A 17,060-nucleotide genomic window follows, 5' to 3' on the forward strand; every position below is an offset into this window, starting at 1 on the left:
GGACTGGAGACTGCAAGAACTCTGATCTCACCATTTTGAAATCCATGAAGGCCATTTGCTGGGATGTGGTTCTTAGCTAATGACTGTTTACAAACCAGCTGAGGCTTTTGTCCTGAGGAGGAGCCTCATCTATAAGCCCCACCCCCGAGGCATTCAAGTAGGGTAGAAGCAGGGCGCGACAAACTGAAATCCCAATTCAGAGGCCCCTGGGGCTGAAGGTTGGGGAGGGGCCTTGGGAGAGGCGCCAGGGGTGGAGTAGGGGCCTCTAAGTTTCCTCCCATCTGCCTACGACGTCCTTGGCACCAGTCTTTCCTGGGTCATGATCTGGACGGAAGGTGGAGCCCCTGAGCCGCCTGTGCCCGGTAGTTTGCTTCCAGAAAAGCCTGAATTTGGGAATGCTGAGTTCTGGGGGTGGGGGCATTTCCTCTAGGTCCCGACTCTCGAGTGCCTAAGAAGCTGGTGCAGAGCCCCAGGGTGTGGGTCAGCCCTTTCCGCTTTGTTTCCCAGGTTGCTCAGACGCAGACCTGGGAACTGTGATCCTAAAGGTCGTTTGTATCCCTCCTCCCTCCCTCCCACACGTTCCTGTCTCTCAGCATTCATCCAGAACCCTCTCCCTCTCACGAGCTGCAACTATTTATTTCCTTCCCCCTTTACCACTCTGTTCTATCACGCCACTGGAGTGTCAACACAGATCTAACCTTCCTCCATATTTCTCCTGGTTCTGCCCTGTCCTCGCCTCCTCCTCCCTCTCCACCCAGAGAAAGCCCCGCCCTTCCCTCCTCCCTCCCCACCCCAGTCTGTCACACAGGGACATCACCCTACAGCAGTTCAGGCTGTGGTTCGCAGGAAGCATACATTGGCTTTTTGATTCGTGCTAGTTCCCAGCTCACAGTTTGGGAGGATCTAACACCAGCCTTTACGTGAAGGGGGAACCAAGGACAGTGAGGAGCTGGGTGGTCCCAGCCTTGGAGCCCTGCCAGCCTGACATGGGTAAGTATGAGGACCAGCCCCCGGGGAAGGCCTGGGGGATGCCTGCCTCCCTCCCTCCCTGGCTGACTCAGCAGGGGTGGGGCCTAACCTTTGCTCTTTTGGGGGGTGAAGGAGGGGAAACGGGGTTACAGGGGCTCAGCTGGTGAAGCTGTCGATCAAGAGATCGTGAGCATTGGCAAGCCCCAGCTCCAAGGAAGAGTCTGAGACTCTGCACCTTAGGTCGGGACTCTCCCTACCTCACACCCCCACCCCAGCCCCCAGCCCCTGCTCTTCCCCATTTAAGCTGCTGGGATTCAAGTCATATTTTACAGTATTCACTGCTGGCCTCCTCCCAAAAAGTAAAGCCCACTTTTGGTCGTGTTGGAGGGTTTTAAGGTGCTTCTTCTCCCCCTATTTTCCTCCTAGGCCTTTTAAGTCCCTGTCTTGTCTCCTCCCCCACCCTGACCCACCACCAGGTGGGGGCTGCACCGAGCAGCTGCTTCCTGTTGCCCCAGAGGTTGCTGCAAGGGTGGTGGTGGTTGGGGGAAAACTGAATTAGAATAAAGCCGATTCTCACGGTCCCACATCAGCCTTACTAGGGCTGCTATTGGCGGCCCCCCACACTCCAGTCACTGAGAACACTGAGAGGCAGGATTGAGCTTGAAAGGCCTAGGAGGTCTTTGCCCTCGTGGCTTCCTGATTCCAGAGGCTTTTAAACTTGAGCAGTGCTAGGGGAAAGAGGCTGTGCCTTTCCGCAGCTGTAGGGATGGGGCCCTGAAGAGGTGAAACAGGGAACCTGTTCACCTAGTAGGGCCGCTGTGCGTTAACCCCAGCAGGCTCGGCCTTGAGTTCCCTCTCTGGCACCCCTACTCCTCTTTGCAGTCCTGTGACTCTCACTGCCTCCCTGGCCTTGCTTTGTGAAGAGATCTTTGCCGGTGCCCCGGGAGCGCGGGCGGAGCTCTCCCAAGTCCTCCAGTTCGGACCCACCACCATCCCCCACTTCACTGCAGAAGTTTCTGTCTCTTCTTCCTGGGATGTGTTCTCTTCCTCCATCTGGGATCCTTCCTGGTTCTGGCCCCTAGGAGACGCCACCCGCTTCCCCCTCCCCCAGCGGATTCTTCGCGACAGCCCTTACCCGAGCGCTCGTCCTTACCCCAGTAGCTCCTGCCCCTTTAAGTGCTACCCCCCCCCCCCTCCACCGCCGCCGGCCCAGGGCTGGAGGAGGAGGCGCCGCCGCCGCCCGGCTCGGCCACCTGCGCCGCCGCCGCCGCCGCCGCCCGCGGCCCGGCCCTGCTCCAGGTGAGGCCCGGCACCCACGTCCGGTCCCAGAGTCCCCGTGCAGGCCGCCCCTGCCGTCCCCTGCCCCGGGATCCCCGCTGCCTGGGACTCAGGATCTGACCCTCCCCCTGCGGGAGCTGCCCTTCCTCTCTCCTCCGCGCTATCTAGTCGCCCATTTCTCCCCTGTCCTCTGCGACCGGAATCCGGAGGCTTCTCATGCCTCTCGGCCAACATCTCTCGGGTACCCCTCCTATTCTGGATCCGGGATCGCCCCCTCCCCCGCGCCTTCCTCACCAGAAAAATCTCCCGCGGTCTGGGTTTCGCCTCCTCCCCTCTGGAACCAGCGCTTTCCCACGCCATCCTAACCTCCAATGGGAGGGGGAATAACCGCCACCCCAACTCCTCTCCTTCCCCGTAGTAAGGGAGGCTAGGGGGGAGGGGGTAAGCATAGACTATAGTCGCATTTGGGCCCTGCTCCGCTTAGCCCTTCAAGTTCAACTAAGTATCATCAAACGCTTTTCTGTACCCCTCACCTCACCCCATCTCTCACGGAGTCTGGGGGTCCGACCTCGGCACCCGCCAACCAGCACAGATGAAAAAGCCCTCTTCTTGGGCCTGGGGTGAGCTAGTCCAGCCTAGGATCGCTCCTACCCCAGAGTCAGGGAAATCCCGGAGCGGGGTGCACTCAGAATCTTGTGATTCTGGGCGTAAGGCGCTATTTAGGGATAATGGGTGAGGGGCTGCGACTAAGTCTCTAAGGGTATTGGGGTGGTAGGGAAGGCAAGGGAAGCCCAGCCTTCTCTATTCAGATGCAAAGGGTGTCCCCACCCCTAAGGAAATTAGGGCTTTCTCCATCCTGAGACCACCGTGGAGAAGCTCTCTGGGGAGTTTGAAACAGGACTGTGCCTGAATCTGAGGGGCATATACCAACTTGGAAGAAGAGGAGGGGTTATCGTCCTTTTGATGTGTTATGAGAGAATCTAGCCTCCCCAAAATATCGAGGGGGAGCAGACTGTTTTGCACTGACGTAGAGAGGGAGGGAGGTAAGTTGGAATGGTTACAGGGTTGAGAGCCATCTCCCTAGTGGACCCTATTAACACTGTGAAACATTCAGCCAGTGAGGGCAAGGGAGGTCTTTAATAATCACCCCACTTCCATTGGGGAATTCCTTGTCCCTTCAAGTCCAGCTGTGCCCCTAGCTCTGAGCCTCCTCTTCTTGTGCTCTCACTCCCCCTTCCCCCCCAAAATGAGAGGATAGAGTGTGTGAATTTGCTTCAGACTCTTCTGAGTCCTGTTCCATGGGCTGGGAGGGAGCTGGGGGGAGGAGAAGGGTGGTCAGCAGTGGTGTTTGGGGTCGAATTCCGGGAGTATCCGGAGGGGGAGAGGGAGAGGGATGCAAACGAATCCCCTTCTCTCTCCCTTTCTCTCTTTCCCCTCCCAGCCCTAGCCATCTGGCTCCAGAGTGGTAGCTGACCCCAGAGTCAGGGTGGTGCAGCAGGAACACAGGGAGGGTGGGAAAGGGGGAGCAGGTGCTCATTTCGCCCTCCCCATTCTCTTCATTACCCACCCGCTGGCCTGGCTTAAAAGAGGTTCTGATATTCCCTAGGTACCCTTCTCACAAGTTGCTGAAAAAATGACCATTTGCCCCTTCCCCTTTCTAGTAGCTTCCTAAAGGGAGATGGTGTGGGCGATTGGCCACATCTGATGGATTGAGGAATGTTTGGGGACATATGGGGTCAGTCTGCCCTCTGCCGTCTGGATGAGGGGAGAAGCACAGCTGCTGCCCGGGGTGGCTTCTGGCAAGAAGTAAACACCCAGCTGTTGGGTGTATTGACACCCCACCGTCATCCTTCCTCTAACAGCAAGGAAGATCTCTGATTAGATGGAATGAGGAGGGGTCTCATTCAGGGAGGAAGATGATTGTAGTCTTTCTGCACCGGCTGGGAAGAATGGATCATGCTCCACTTTCTTTCCTAATCCCAGGTGGCCCTCTCCTCTCCAACACCCCTCTTCCCAACAGCTCCTGGCTAGGATAGTCCTAGGGGTTGCCCTGGAGACTAGGCCTGGGGCTCGGAAGGGGTGGGGGCAGTCAGTAGGGCACAGGAGTAACCGGCTCTTCCGGAGCCGAGTGGAGCCAGCGGGTGGGTGTGTGTGGGTGTGCGGTGGGGGAGAGGGGCGTGGCCACACCCGTCTGACTGGCGCAGGCTCCACCCCTGCCTCCTGTCTCCGACTCACGAGCCCTACGATTGGAGCCGGGAGGTAGGAAGGTTCTCCCTCATCTGCCCTGGAAAAGGGAAAAGAAAAAAAGGCTATCAGCTCTCTCCCCCGGCCTTTGGGAAGCCACTTCCGTGCCCTGAGCTCTCTTCCTCACTTGCGTTTTTCATTTTGGGGAAGGGGGGCATTCCTTAGCAGAAGTTAGCTGGATTCCTGGTTTTTCCAGAAGGAAGGACCCCTCTTCCCCGTGTGGCCCCTATTTATTCAAGGACTTGAGGTCAGCAGACTGTTGAGGGTCTTTATTTTTTTTCTCCAAGGTGACCTGTAAATCTGTTATTCAGAAAGGGAAGAGAAAAGTGTTTTGATTTCTACCTGTCTACTCCTTCCCCCTGATAATCTACTTTTCTCAGGAGAGGGAGAGAAACCCTCCTAACCCTCTTAGCCTTCTCTTCCTCTGGCCCATACACTTTGAGGCTTTGCTGAAGCTTGCTTCCTTCTTAGCCTCTCTGAGTCATTTGTAGTGGGGAGTGGAGCCTCTCCCCCAAACTCAGGAAGATCCCACTCCTCTGTGGTGTAAGGAAATCCAATCTAGACTGATGGGTATTTGGCCCTGCCTTGCCCTGTCCCTACCCAGTTTTCACCCCTCCTTCCTCCCCAGACCCCCAGAAGAAAAGGTAATTGTTGACCTCCCAACCTGTCAAAGTTTCATCATCCCCACTCTGTCTGTTCCTCTTCCAGAATATTCAGCCTGAGTTTTGCACAGCTAAGGCAATTGTTTGTAGAACTTCATTGCATTGAATTGAATGGTAATTATCTTGAAGCCTGCAAAGTCTGTTGAGTTGCAAGGAAAGAAAACCTGGCTTCTAGTCTCATTTTATCCACTGTTTGACCTTGAATAAGTTGGTTGACCTTTCTGGGCCTTAGTTTAAAAAACCTTCATCTGCCAAACGAGAAGGTTGAACTAGAAATTCTCTAAATTCTAACATATGACACTGTTCCCCATCCTGGGGCGCTGCAATAGACATTTTAGATGATGGCCAAACTCTAGGCCACCGCTAGATTTTTCTCTCCTGTTTTCAGAATGTCTCACACAGTTATATAGCCCTATCAGAAAAAGTACTGGAACTATAGGTGGACATGTGGGGATCTTACTTGCTGGTCAGTTGTCCGCACTCATCCCCTGACCCTCTGACCAGGTTTAGGCTAGACTCAGGTCTTCCCCGTCTGGTCCCAGAGCCCAGAGCCAGCTTCCTCTTCCTGTGCACAGGAATCTTCTCGACCCCCAGGGCCCCGCTGATGTCGCCGGGAAAGTGGTGATCCAGGCAGGACCAGGCTGCCCCCACGGGACAGAGGTGAGTGGGCAGCAGACGCAGCAGACTCTTGCCTTTCTCCATCCCTTTACCAGGACTGAACTTCCTGACTAACCTTTCCGCTTCTATGTTTCCACTTTTCCATTACCCAGCCTGGGAAATAACTGCCCCTGAAATTATCTCCTCCCCCCCCCCCCCCCCCCCCCCCCCCCGCGCCCCGTTAGGGGAGTGGCACATGCCGTGGTCCTAGAAATTTGGTCGTCTTTTAAGTTAACCTTGGGACCACGGCACGCCTTTCAATTTGCTCAGCGTGAAGCAGGACTACCGCCCACACGGAGACACGGTGCAGAGGGAGCTGCCCGGTAGGCTCGGGAGATACCGCGGCGCTAGGACCCAGATCCTGGTCGGGGGAGCTGTGACGCCCGGCGCTAGGACCCGGCGGCGGAGGCCGCGGAGGGCGGCTCTCCCTCGGCCGCGGCTTCCCCGCCCCCTCCGGCTTCGGCTCCCTCCTCCCCCGCCGGCCATGTTGGCTCCGCTTGGGCCCCGCGGTTGAGCCGCGTCCCCCTCCCCCCTCCCGGACCCCAGACCCCCTCCCCCGCGGTCCCCTCCCCTCCTGGCGCCCGGAGCGCGGCCATGTGAACCGCCCGTCCCCCGGGGAGAGACAAGCCCCGAGCCGGGCTGGACGCCGCCGCCTCAGGTCTGTTGGGTCTGCGGCTGGGGGCCTAAGGGAGGGAGACCCGCTTTCCTCGGCGGCTTCCCTCGGGAACGGAGGCTCCGGAGCCGCCTGGAGCCTCGCCTGGGGCGAGAAGCTGACTCCGGCCCGTTCCCAGCCAGGCTCCGGCCCCGGGCGGGGGTCTCCCTGCCCCGGGGGCCGGGAGGAGAGGGGGCAGGCGGGGCTGCTGGAGACCCGGGATGGGGCGGCGGGGGCGGGGGGACCGTGGAGGTCTCGGCGACGGCGGCGGCGGCGGCGATGAGGAGGCGGAGAAGCTGCCTGGCTGGTGGCGAGGACTCCTGGGGGGGGACCGGGGTGGAATCCCCGGGAGGGGCTCCACCTCCTCGGGTGGGGGAGGGGATTGCCCGAGCGCCGGGGGTGGTGAGGGGGTTCCCTGGGCGCTGAGACGCTCCGTGTGTGGGGATTGGGGCGTTTGGGCAACGGTGAGTGGAGGGTAGAAGGGCTTCCAGGGGTCTCCCTCAGGGAGGGGTGGATGGGTGCACGTCCTCTTGAGCGTGGCGAGCAGGACAGGGCCTTGCTGGTGGTGCCGTGCTTGGCTTGGGGCCTCCAGTACCGGGAGAATCCTCCGTCCAGGGATGGAGGTTGATGGGGCTGATGCTGAGGCGTCCGGATTTGAGCTGGGCTTAGGGTCTGAAGGGAAGAATAAAGAGGGATCACTTTCCAAGGGGGATCCCTCACCTAAGGGGATCCCCATTTTCGTATCAGAAGAGATGATCCCGCAGCATCCCTTTCTTTCCTGATGTTCCCAGTTTTCAGGGGAAGGCAATGCCAATAGCAGTCATCCTTTGTAGGATTTATTGGAGTGAGAGATTTGCATCCTTGGGGGGCGGTGGGGGGGATAGCTTCCACCTCCATCTGTACACAAACTGCCCCTCCCCCAAGCCTCCCGCAGGAAGTGGCCGGGAAATGGCAGCTGTGCGTTCGCTGCTGCGTCTCCTTGTTTTGAAATGTCCATTTTAATCAGATTTGGTTTCATTTTCTGAGGCCTTCTGGGCAAGCTTGGATCCTGCCAACCATGTGGTCTGAGAGTCCTTTCGTTTGACTTTCTTTTTTTTCTTGTAAACTTAATTTGTCAACTGGAAGTAGTCACTGCACTTGACTCACTGATCCCGGTCCCCCCTCCAGAGCATCTCTGTCTCCCTGTCTGGATTTTTTTTTTTTTCCCTTGAGCTAGAGGTCATAGAGAAGCAAACTCAGTCATCCACCAGCAGGGCTACGCTTTGAGTACAAGTGGTGCAAATTCTCTCAGCATAGAGAGCTGCCGGGAAGATTTGAAATCTTTTGTGGCATGAGAGTGGCTTTTTGTGATCCTGCTTCGTATATTCTTGAGTGTGACAGGTTCTGTATTGCAGAGCACCTGAGCAGGTGAGCTTATGATGGGAGGAAGGGTCGATTCTGAGAGGTAGAAGAATGGGAATGGGGAAGATTTAACTGTGAATGGGATTTGTGTTTTGGGGTAGGGGCTGATGTGCAGAGTAGGATGGTGGGCTTCTTCCTCACTGGTGATTCTAGCCTAAGGATAGTCCCTGTGGAAAACCTGTTAGTTGACATAGGGTGCTGGAGGGTTTATCTTCTGCAGAACCAGCTAATTAGGAGAGTTAGCTATCATATGACTTACTCTTCAGTCCATAAAAGACATCGTCTTTCTTATTACCCTTCTTGGAGAGTGCTAAGCTTTTCCTCTGTTCTTTGCAAAGTCACGTGTCCAGATTTCTCTTTCTCCCACCTCATAACTCTGGGAGATTTCTACTATGGCATGCAGTGATGGACTGTGTGTACTCTGTCTCCAGGCACTTTGTTAGACACTGGGTTTGCTTAGAGATGAGTTTGCCACGGGATTTTATATTTTGAGAGATGAGGTATTGAGATCATTTCGACTATCCTGAAAACTGTTTAATCCTGCTATTTAAATAATCTTTTCAGTATTTTCCAGTCACAAAACTCCCACTTGAATTATAGATTCCTAGTTTAAAGGTCCAGGATAGGAACAGATAGACATATGATTATGTGACAGCAGCATCATCACTGTTAACATAACATCATTGCTCTTTTCACTGGGGCTCTTGGGGTTGATATGCTAGAAACAGTAAAAACAGGTCCAATGTCATTGTCCTTTCTCTTGCCCCTCTGCTTGACTGGTTGGTTCCTTTGAGTTGCTTTCTGATAGGGTTGATTTAACACTGATTTTAAGTTCCCCTTTCTTCAACCTTTGTTTACCTAAATTGGGACCTGACAGAATAGTATATTGATTTTCTCTGTTGGGGGTTAAAAGAGTGAAGGAGGGAGAAAGACCACTCTTTCTCCTTTGGACTCTTTAAAAGACATAGAAGTTGATTTTGAGAAAGTAGATATTGACTTCGTTTGACACATGATTGATCAGAAAGCTGAATGAAGCAAACCTTTCATGTCCTTCTTGTAAAGTGGATGCATTTTTCTATCAGAGAAGTGGACTTCTTAATGTTGACTGGTCTTTATTTTTTTTTTTTTAGCCCCACTCTAAAGGAAAAAAATTGAGAGATAGAGAGAACTATGTGGGCTGACCTCAGAGCCAGTCAGAAATCTAGAATGCCCTGAGAGGCTCATCTTGCAGTCTTGTGGTTCTGGAATCAGGTGTTGCCAAGAGAGATAGAAAGCTTGTTAGGGTTACTGACTGTGTCTTGCTGCTGTTGACCTTTCTTATCACCTCTGAAGAGGTCTGCTGTGTTCTTTTACTGTTAAAATAGTGTGAAAGTTAGTCCAATAAGTGGTGTGATGTTTGGCCTTGTGTGAGATATGTACAGTGAGACAATAATGCCAAAGTTTTTATGTCCTAGTACGTAGAGTGAAGTATAAAACTATTGAGGTATTTCCTGGGGCATATCTTCTTGATTTGTTTCTTGGGATATGGATGTCCTCATATACCTCATAACCCAAGATTAATACTTTATCATCATTGTTGCGCATAGCACAGAAGGCCCATTTTTCACCAGCTTGTTGGCCTTGCATCACTTTGAAATTTATAAAATTCTGCAAAACCACCTGTCTTTGAAGAGCTCTGGAGATTGCTCTTGGATTGGGTCTCTGGCAGTAAAAGTAGCATTGTGTTACTACGTTACTTAGTGTTTTGTGCTTCTCCTAGTTATAGAAATTAATTAAGGGGACATTTTACAGACTAAAAGGATGATGTAACCTTTCCAAAAATTCATTAAAAAACTAAACTTGAGAGTTCTTAAGAGACAGGTGGTCTCATTACTTTTGGTCTCCTGGTGTTGAACTCTCCCTACCCTGTCTCACTAAACGATTCTTAACCTGCCTGCTCAGCGCAGGATTTTTGGGGGAGAGGGACATCTTGAAGGAAATGGTAGAGTCCTTAACTGTTAGAGCTGAAATTCTCAGAAACAGTCCGAGTTGGAAGAGGGAAAAATAACCTTGTTATAACCTCTGGAGTATGGCTTTTAGTGTCCTGCAATTTCAGAGGCATTTCCAGTCTTCTGACAGTGAAGTGACCAGGGCTGTGGCAGAAAACAGCCTGGATTGTTATGTGGTTCCTTTATTCAGTCAACAAATATTTTAAAATCTACTGTGTACCTTGAATGTTCAGTTAAATCAAGCAGAACATTTTACTAATTTAGAGCTTAAATATATTGCCTTTTTGCATTGTCACTTCTTCGCTGTTTTCAGGCCTTATTTTCTGTAGGGAACAGCTGTCTAAAATATGTCAAGATATAGGGCCTCTCTTCCCTCTAGAAATTGTTATGTCTTTGAAGAATGAAGCTGAATTGTTTGGTTCTCTGAGAATAGTAGGAGCAAAACCCACAAGCATTACTGAATGAGTAACCTGGTAGTGGCAGAAAAGATAGATTTATTCATTTATTCATTCAATCTGTGGGTTCCACAAATATTCCCTGTGGTTCTTTTATGTACTTACCACTAAATTAGGTGCTGGAGATAAAATGGTAGAACTTAATATGTTATGGTTGGGCCGGCCTGGTGGCACAGTGGTTAAGTGCGCATGTTCCACTTCGGCAGCCCGGGGTTCACAGGTTCAGATCCCAGGTGTGGACATGGCACCGCTTGGCACACCATGCTGTGGTAGGTGTCCCACATATAAAGTAGAGGGAGATGGGCACGGATGTTAGCTCAGGGCCAGTCTTCCTCAGCAAAAAGAGGAGGACTGGCAGTAGTTAACTCAGAGCTAATCTTCCTCAAAAAAAAAAAAAAATGTTACGGTTGCTGTAGAACTTGTATAGTTTAGAAGAAGTGACAGAGAACAATCATCTTTTGTTCTCCTGAGGAGCCTGGACATGGCAGTTGCCTTTGAGTAGCCCCCCTTAGTATATTCTTCCTACTTTCATCATCTTACTCCTGCCTCACTGTCCTGGCTAGGAAAGGGGGTTAAGGAAAGGACATTTTGAGAGTATGAGCCTCAGTGGGTATACGCTGCTAGTTTGGGTCAGAGTTCCAAGGGAAGATTGTTGCCAGGGCCTTCAGAATGGACTATCCTGACTGTGGAAGGGGCATGTTGATTTTGTGGCTTGGCACTTGGAACTCTGTATTGGTAGAGGAAGACAGTTTAGCCAGAGAAGGGGTTTTTATTTTATTTTTTCGTTTGTTTGTTTTTTTTTCTTTTTTTTTGGAGGAAGATTAGCCCTCAGCTAACTACTGCCAGTCCTCCTCTTTTTGCTGAGGAAGCCTGGCTCTGAGCTGACATCCGTGCCCATCTTCCTGTAGTTTATACGTGGGACGCCTACCACAGCATGGCTGCCAAGCAGTGCCATGTCCGCACCCGGGATCCGAACCAGCGAACCCCGGGCCGCCGAGAAGCAGAGCGTGCGAACTTAACCGCTGCGCCACCAGGCCGGCCCCAGAGAAGGGGTTTTTAGATGTAAAAGTCAAAGCATCCCTGTTTGCAGCATCAGGGACTGAGAGTAGTGAAAACTTTTGGAGCTTCCCCAGAGTGTGGGGTAGGAATGGAGAGTGGGGCAGCTTTTGTATTAGAGCAGGATTTTTAACCTTGGCACCATTAATATCTTAGGCCAGATAATTCTTTGTTGTGATGGGCTGTCTTGTGTATTGGCAGGATCTTCTCAGAAGCATCCCTAGCTTCTACTTAGTAAATGCTAGTAATGCATACCTTTCGACATTAATAATGTCCCCTGAAGGCAGAATCACCCCTGGTTGGGAACCACTGTATTAGAGTATGGTAGGTGAATCCAGAAATGTGTAAAGTTGAGAAATACCCTTCATAACATTCATAATGACAGAGCTAAAATGTATTCGTATGATTTACTTATTATATAGCAAAATTGTATTTGCTGTTTAGTAAAGATAAATGTTTGAAATCTCTCCTCCTTCTTCCAAAAAAAAAAAATTTGAAAACCTCTCTATATGTGGGCCTTGGTATACTACCTGGGAACAATGAACCAAAGAGCTGCAGGTACTGCCAAAGTGTTCACTGGATGGTGGTAATGTATCTTGTCTTTCTGGGGATAGCCTCAGAGGGTCTGTGTGTTAAGATTAGTCAGGGCACCTGCACCTATGTTGAAATCTGTAATATTTATTTCAAGATTTTGTGCTTCTCAGCCTTTTTCTGTTAAAATCATGTCACAGGTCCACAGAGGAGTAACTTTTCAACTGCAATTGAGAGAAAAGCAGCCTATTTGGCAAGCTTTACTGCTTCAAGCTTAAAGGGCAATGTCCCTTAACTCTTATAAATGAAGCAGAGAGGCTCTTAAGAGATCCATTTACTCACTACTGGGACTGGGCTGGGTGCTCGCCTGATTGTACTTCCTGGTCATGAGAGCTGTCTGCTATTCTGGGGCTTGGGCACTGACTGATTTCTTTTTTCATTTGGCCAAAATCGTGTTAGTTCAAGGGGGTACACTCTCCTTTGGTTTACTCTTCTCCTTACTAGCTCTAGATGGGAGGGCATAATTTACTTTCAGGCTTTATTGTGAAAAGTATCTTGAGTAGGAAGGTTAAAATGAAATAACCCTGGGTTTATTGCTCAGAGAAGCTGTCCATGTTTTCTTTGCATCCCCATACTGTGATCCCATATTTAAGTGACATCTGAAATCAAGAGTCAAGTTACAGATAAGGAAGTCAGGCTGGGAGGATCATCTCTAGTTTTGTAGTATCTCCCATACTGATAATGGTTTTAAATTGTATTTATATTATATTTTGACCTTTTAGACTTGATTATCCTTTTGAAAACTAAACAGTCTTTACTCTTTTTGTCTAATAATAATAGCTAACTTTTATTGAGTGACTGCTGGGTGACAGACGCTGTGCTAGGTCCTTTATATAGATTTCCTCAATCCTCACAAGCCTTGGAGGTAGGGTACTAAAATTTTTACTAATGATGAAACTGAGGCTCAGCAATGTTAAGTAACTTGTCCAAGGTCACACAGTAGGAGAGCTGGGATTTGAACGTAGAGCCCACTGTGTTGTGCTGATCTCACTGCGCAGCGCAAAGAGTATTTTGTCTTTCTAGGAGGCTCCTTGTAAATGACGTGTTTGTGGTCCTGATGACTCTTCAGTAGAGGCTAGTGGAGAAACAGACCTCAGGCACTAGATAACTTCCCATTCCTTTTACTTATCTGATTTCTGTGAGCCATCCATTTATTCTTATTAGTATGTAATTTATGAGACAGGAAATGCTGTGTTTTCCCAGAGTCGCAGAGAGGAGAAGGTCACTAGTTTTTCCTCATGGATTCAAATAGAAGATGGAATAAGGAACTGTGGCCTATCATTGAGTGAGGATATAGTCCAGTGCACATAGGAGAAGAAGGTGTGTGTGTGTCATACACACCAGGGGAGGTTTTGCTGTGCATAAAACTGGGGAAGGGGTGCTGTGAGGATCAGCTGAGACTGGCTCTCCAGGTATAGCATTTCTAGGTCTTCTGAAGTAAATCACTGAATGTCCTCTTTGGTCTGTCATGTAAGCTTTGGAAGGAGCCTACCCTAGAGGAATAGAGAATGAACTTTCCTGCTTGATGTCTTTCATTTCAGAAGAATCTGTAATCTTATGATGCTTAGTTTTCAGACCCCTTACTGCTGAGGAGTGGCCCTTAACTATAGGGAAATCCTGGAAGACCTTGAGGTCTTTCTCTAAAGAGACTCCGTTTCTTCATTGATGCATAGCAGGTTTAGGTCTGCTGCTTATTCAAGGGTGAAGATGGGAATATGGGAGATAAGTCAATCCTAAAAACTTTTTCTCCTTAAATCAACAAAATACAAATTGTTTTTATTTTTTAAAATTTCAATTAAAATTGATGAGGTAGAGACAATTATAGTATTTAGCCTGGAAAATCTTATGGCTATCATGACATATACTATACAGGGTTATATTTCATGATCAGAATTACTTTTAGATTTACATATGTACCTAATGGTGTCTAATTTGCATTATCTAGCATATTCAGGAACATGACTTGCAGAGTTTGGGCAGTGGTCATATATGTTCTTAACAGCTTTATTCATTCTTTGAAAAGCTTTACTTCTGTTTTTTTTAAAAAAGGCATTATTTTAAAACATCACCTAAGTCTGCTTATTGCCTCATCTTGGGAACTTGATAAAGAAATCTTTCTAGGGCCTGCCCAGTGGCGTAGTGGTTAAGTTCATGTGCTCCACTTCGGGGGCCCAGGGTTCCTGGGATTGGATCCCAGGCACGGACCTACACACCGCTCATCAAGCCATGCTGTGGTGGTATCCCACGTAAAAAGTAGAGGAAGACTGGCATAGATGTTAGCTCAGTGACAATCTTCCTCAAGCAAAAAGAGAAAGATTGGCAATAGATGTTAGCTTAGGGCCAGTCTTCCTCACACACACACAAAAAAAGGAGAAGAAATCTTTCTACCTGAATTCTTCTGCCCCTTTTTAAAACATAGTAACCCAAGGAGTTGCTTTTTCTGTATCGAGACAGATATGTGTCTCACATATCAAATTAGTATGCGCTTGTACATCATAAGTATCTGATTGATGTGTCAGATTTTACCAATATTTCTGGCTTCTGCTTCCTATCTTTCTTCCCTCTTCTCTTTGCTCTATCATAGTTAAGTTTACTCTGATCAAGGGCTTAACTTTTCATCATTCTTAGTAGTATATCACTGCATATTAAGAAGAGAGTGAAAAGCTTTTTAACCATAATACCCTGCAATGAGCCACTGTACTTTACAAATAGAAGTATCTAGCTGTTCTATGACCCTTTACATTTAAGCCACAAAAGCAAATCATTAGGAAGTAACCGTAGTAGACATACCAGAATAACATTCCTTGCGACACCCTCTTATTTAATCAGCTTTCCACCTCTGACATTTTTCTGAGCTGTGTTCTTGGAGAGTGTAGTATTTCCCATCAGAAAGGAGTAGAAGTATTGCCGGGTGATTTGAGTTTTTCCATTATGGTCACCTTTCCTGAAATGTATTCTTCTTTTTGAATCTCTTTACTAAGGTAACTGCACTATCTTTTTCAGATGTCTAGGGCTATGGATAGAGTAACCTGGCAATAGTTTAACTTGAGTATAACAACAAAGCAGGGTATATATCAAGTGTGCTTTTTCTACCAACACCACATCTCCATGGCTTCCTGTCAAAAAGGTGGTTTTGAGAACTTTCTGTGGACTCTGGCCTTACCTTGAAGGGGAAAAAGCTAAAGGATGGAGAATGTTAAATGTTAGAATAGAGGGCTAATATCTAACATAGAGGGGTAACCAGGGCTGGGAGTTAAGAGGGTGGAGCTTACACAGGGAGAAGACTCCTTCAGGCTTATATCTTGGTCTTTCTCACTATTTTTATCTCTACAAAGCTGACTTTAAACGACTGTTTCTGTAGAGTCATTAGGGGTTAGGGGTATATTTCCTCCTCCCCTTCTCTTTTTCAACCCCCACTCTGGCCCCCAGTACTTAGGTAGGAGAAGGGTAAGTAGATGGAGGGGAGGGGGTATTCCCTCCAGAAGATTCCAGGTGACATAACCTTGTTTAACCGCCAGTATTTTTTTCCCCTCTCTCTCCCCTCCTACAGAAATGGAGGCAAACGACCATTTTAACTTTACTGGCCTTCCCCCTGCACCTGCTGCCTCAGGACTGAAACCCTCTCCCTCCTCAGGGGAGGGCCTCTACACTAACGGGTCTCCCATGAACTTCCCCCAGCAAGGGAAAAGTGAGTGTGAGGGCCACATGGCCTGGGGAGGGAGTGGGCATCATTCCTTTAGAGCAGGTTGATGGGATGAGATTGGCTCCCCTCTGGGCTAGCTACCTCACAACAGCTCTCTTTCCTCCCGGGTGGGGAGGGGGGAAGTGAATCCTTAGAACTTCGGGGGCTGGAGAGAAATCAGGCCTCTAAGAACAAGTTCTAGGGGTTTATGGAAGCAACACTTTTAGTTTTGACTTAAGGTTGGAAGGAATTAGAAAAACATACTGGCTTTTTCAGCTTAGCCTGCTCTTCTGTCAGCCCTGTTCCCTGGCTACTGCCAGAGAGTGGTGAGGTAGCTACCACTTCTGATAACCAGCTTAGACCCATGAGAGAGAGATAAAGGGCCAGCCCTCGGAGAAGCTGTTTTTAAGAGGTTGGAGAAGCCACCCCTAGGACTGGGGGTGGAGGGGTTGGGTGAAGGTTGGGATGTGTTTGCCTTTTAGTTTGTGCAGCAGAGAAGAAGGCAGATGCCTGAAGTGCCTGTAGCACCACCTGTCCTTAAGGATAAAAGATAGGGACAGGGAGGGTTTGAATGCTTACCTAGTTCCCCAGAGAAACATCTATAATTCCAGATGGAAGTGTTGCTGCCAGGATTTGGTCTTTTCCTGGATTTGGCTTATCAGTTGCTCTGTATCTTGGCTCTGCCAAGTACCTCTCTAATCTTGCCTGGGTTTCAGGTACTTTATGCTTGGAAGCAGAGAGAAGCCCAAATGCTTCCCTCCTTCCTTGCAGCAGAAAAATACTGCCACAGGCTTATACTTGCCACCTCTGCCGGCTATCCTCCACAAGGGAGTTGCAGATAAATAGAAGCTCCTTTAGTTCACTGGAGGACCCCCACCCCACCTCCAGCTGCCTTAGTATCTTGGTTCCTTTTATTTCATTGTCCTCCAGGCCAGAGATTGCCATTGCTGTTGAGAATTGAAGTCTGCAGTACTGGTCATGCAGAGATTTCTTCCCCCTGCATATTGCTCTCCAGTGCCTATGGGGAGGGGCCAAGCCTAGCCTTCTGAGCTGGGATCTTGCCGCTGTGGTGACTGCAAATTCTATTCTTAGCCCAGCACGAAGTGCTGGATCTGCATGTGCCAGTGAGGTGGAGGCTGTCCCTTCTGGTGCCACTGCAAGGCCAAACAGGCACTGGGGAAATGGTAGAGGGGGCTGGAGAATTCAGTCATGCCACTCCAAGGGAAGAATTCCTCTAGGGAATGAGGGTGGGGAAGAATGCAAGTCACTGTAGGGAGTCTGCAAACAGCTTCATTAAAAAAAATTAAAAGCCTGAGCATCGGCAGCAGTCAGCTCTCTGTTGGTCGCTGCTATGGTAGGCAGGAGAGCTCCCCAGCCCCCTACTCAGTAGCCTCAGCAGCAGTTGCTAAGCTTACATCCAGGAGC

The 17,060-nt window shown here is 49.6% G+C and overlaps 1 protein-coding gene across 6 annotated transcripts in view; it reads left to right on the forward strand.

Annotated features, from left to right (window-relative positions):
- The first annotated feature begins 822 nt into the window (after nt 1-822).
- BAZ2A (bromodomain adjacent to zinc finger domain 2A) overlaps nt 823-17,060 on the forward strand; it is a 31,147-nt gene continuing 14,909 nt past the window's right edge. Inside the window, exons 1-3 of one of the 6 annotated variants that reach the window (XM_046660735.1) lie at nt 823-990; nt 5,729-5,813; nt 15,504-15,641. In XM_046660735.1, the coding sequence (XP_046516691.1) occupies nt 15,506-15,641 (136 nt within the window). In that variant the 5' untranslated portion in view covers nt 823-990; nt 5,729-5,813; nt 15,504-15,505. Of the gene's footprint in view, nt 991-5,728; nt 5,814-6,279; nt 6,469-15,503; nt 15,642-17,060 lie in introns of those variants that run through there. The other 5 variants (XM_046660744.1, XM_046660763.1, XM_046660726.1 and 2 more) reach the window with 5 other exon arrangements.

This window comes from Equus quagga, chromosome 1, assembly GCF_021613505.1.
Source record: "Equus quagga isolate Etosha38 chromosome 1, UCLA_HA_Equagga_1.0, whole genome shotgun sequence".
Classification (NCBI taxonomy): Eukaryota; Metazoa; Chordata; class Mammalia; order Perissodactyla; family Equidae; genus Equus; species Equus quagga.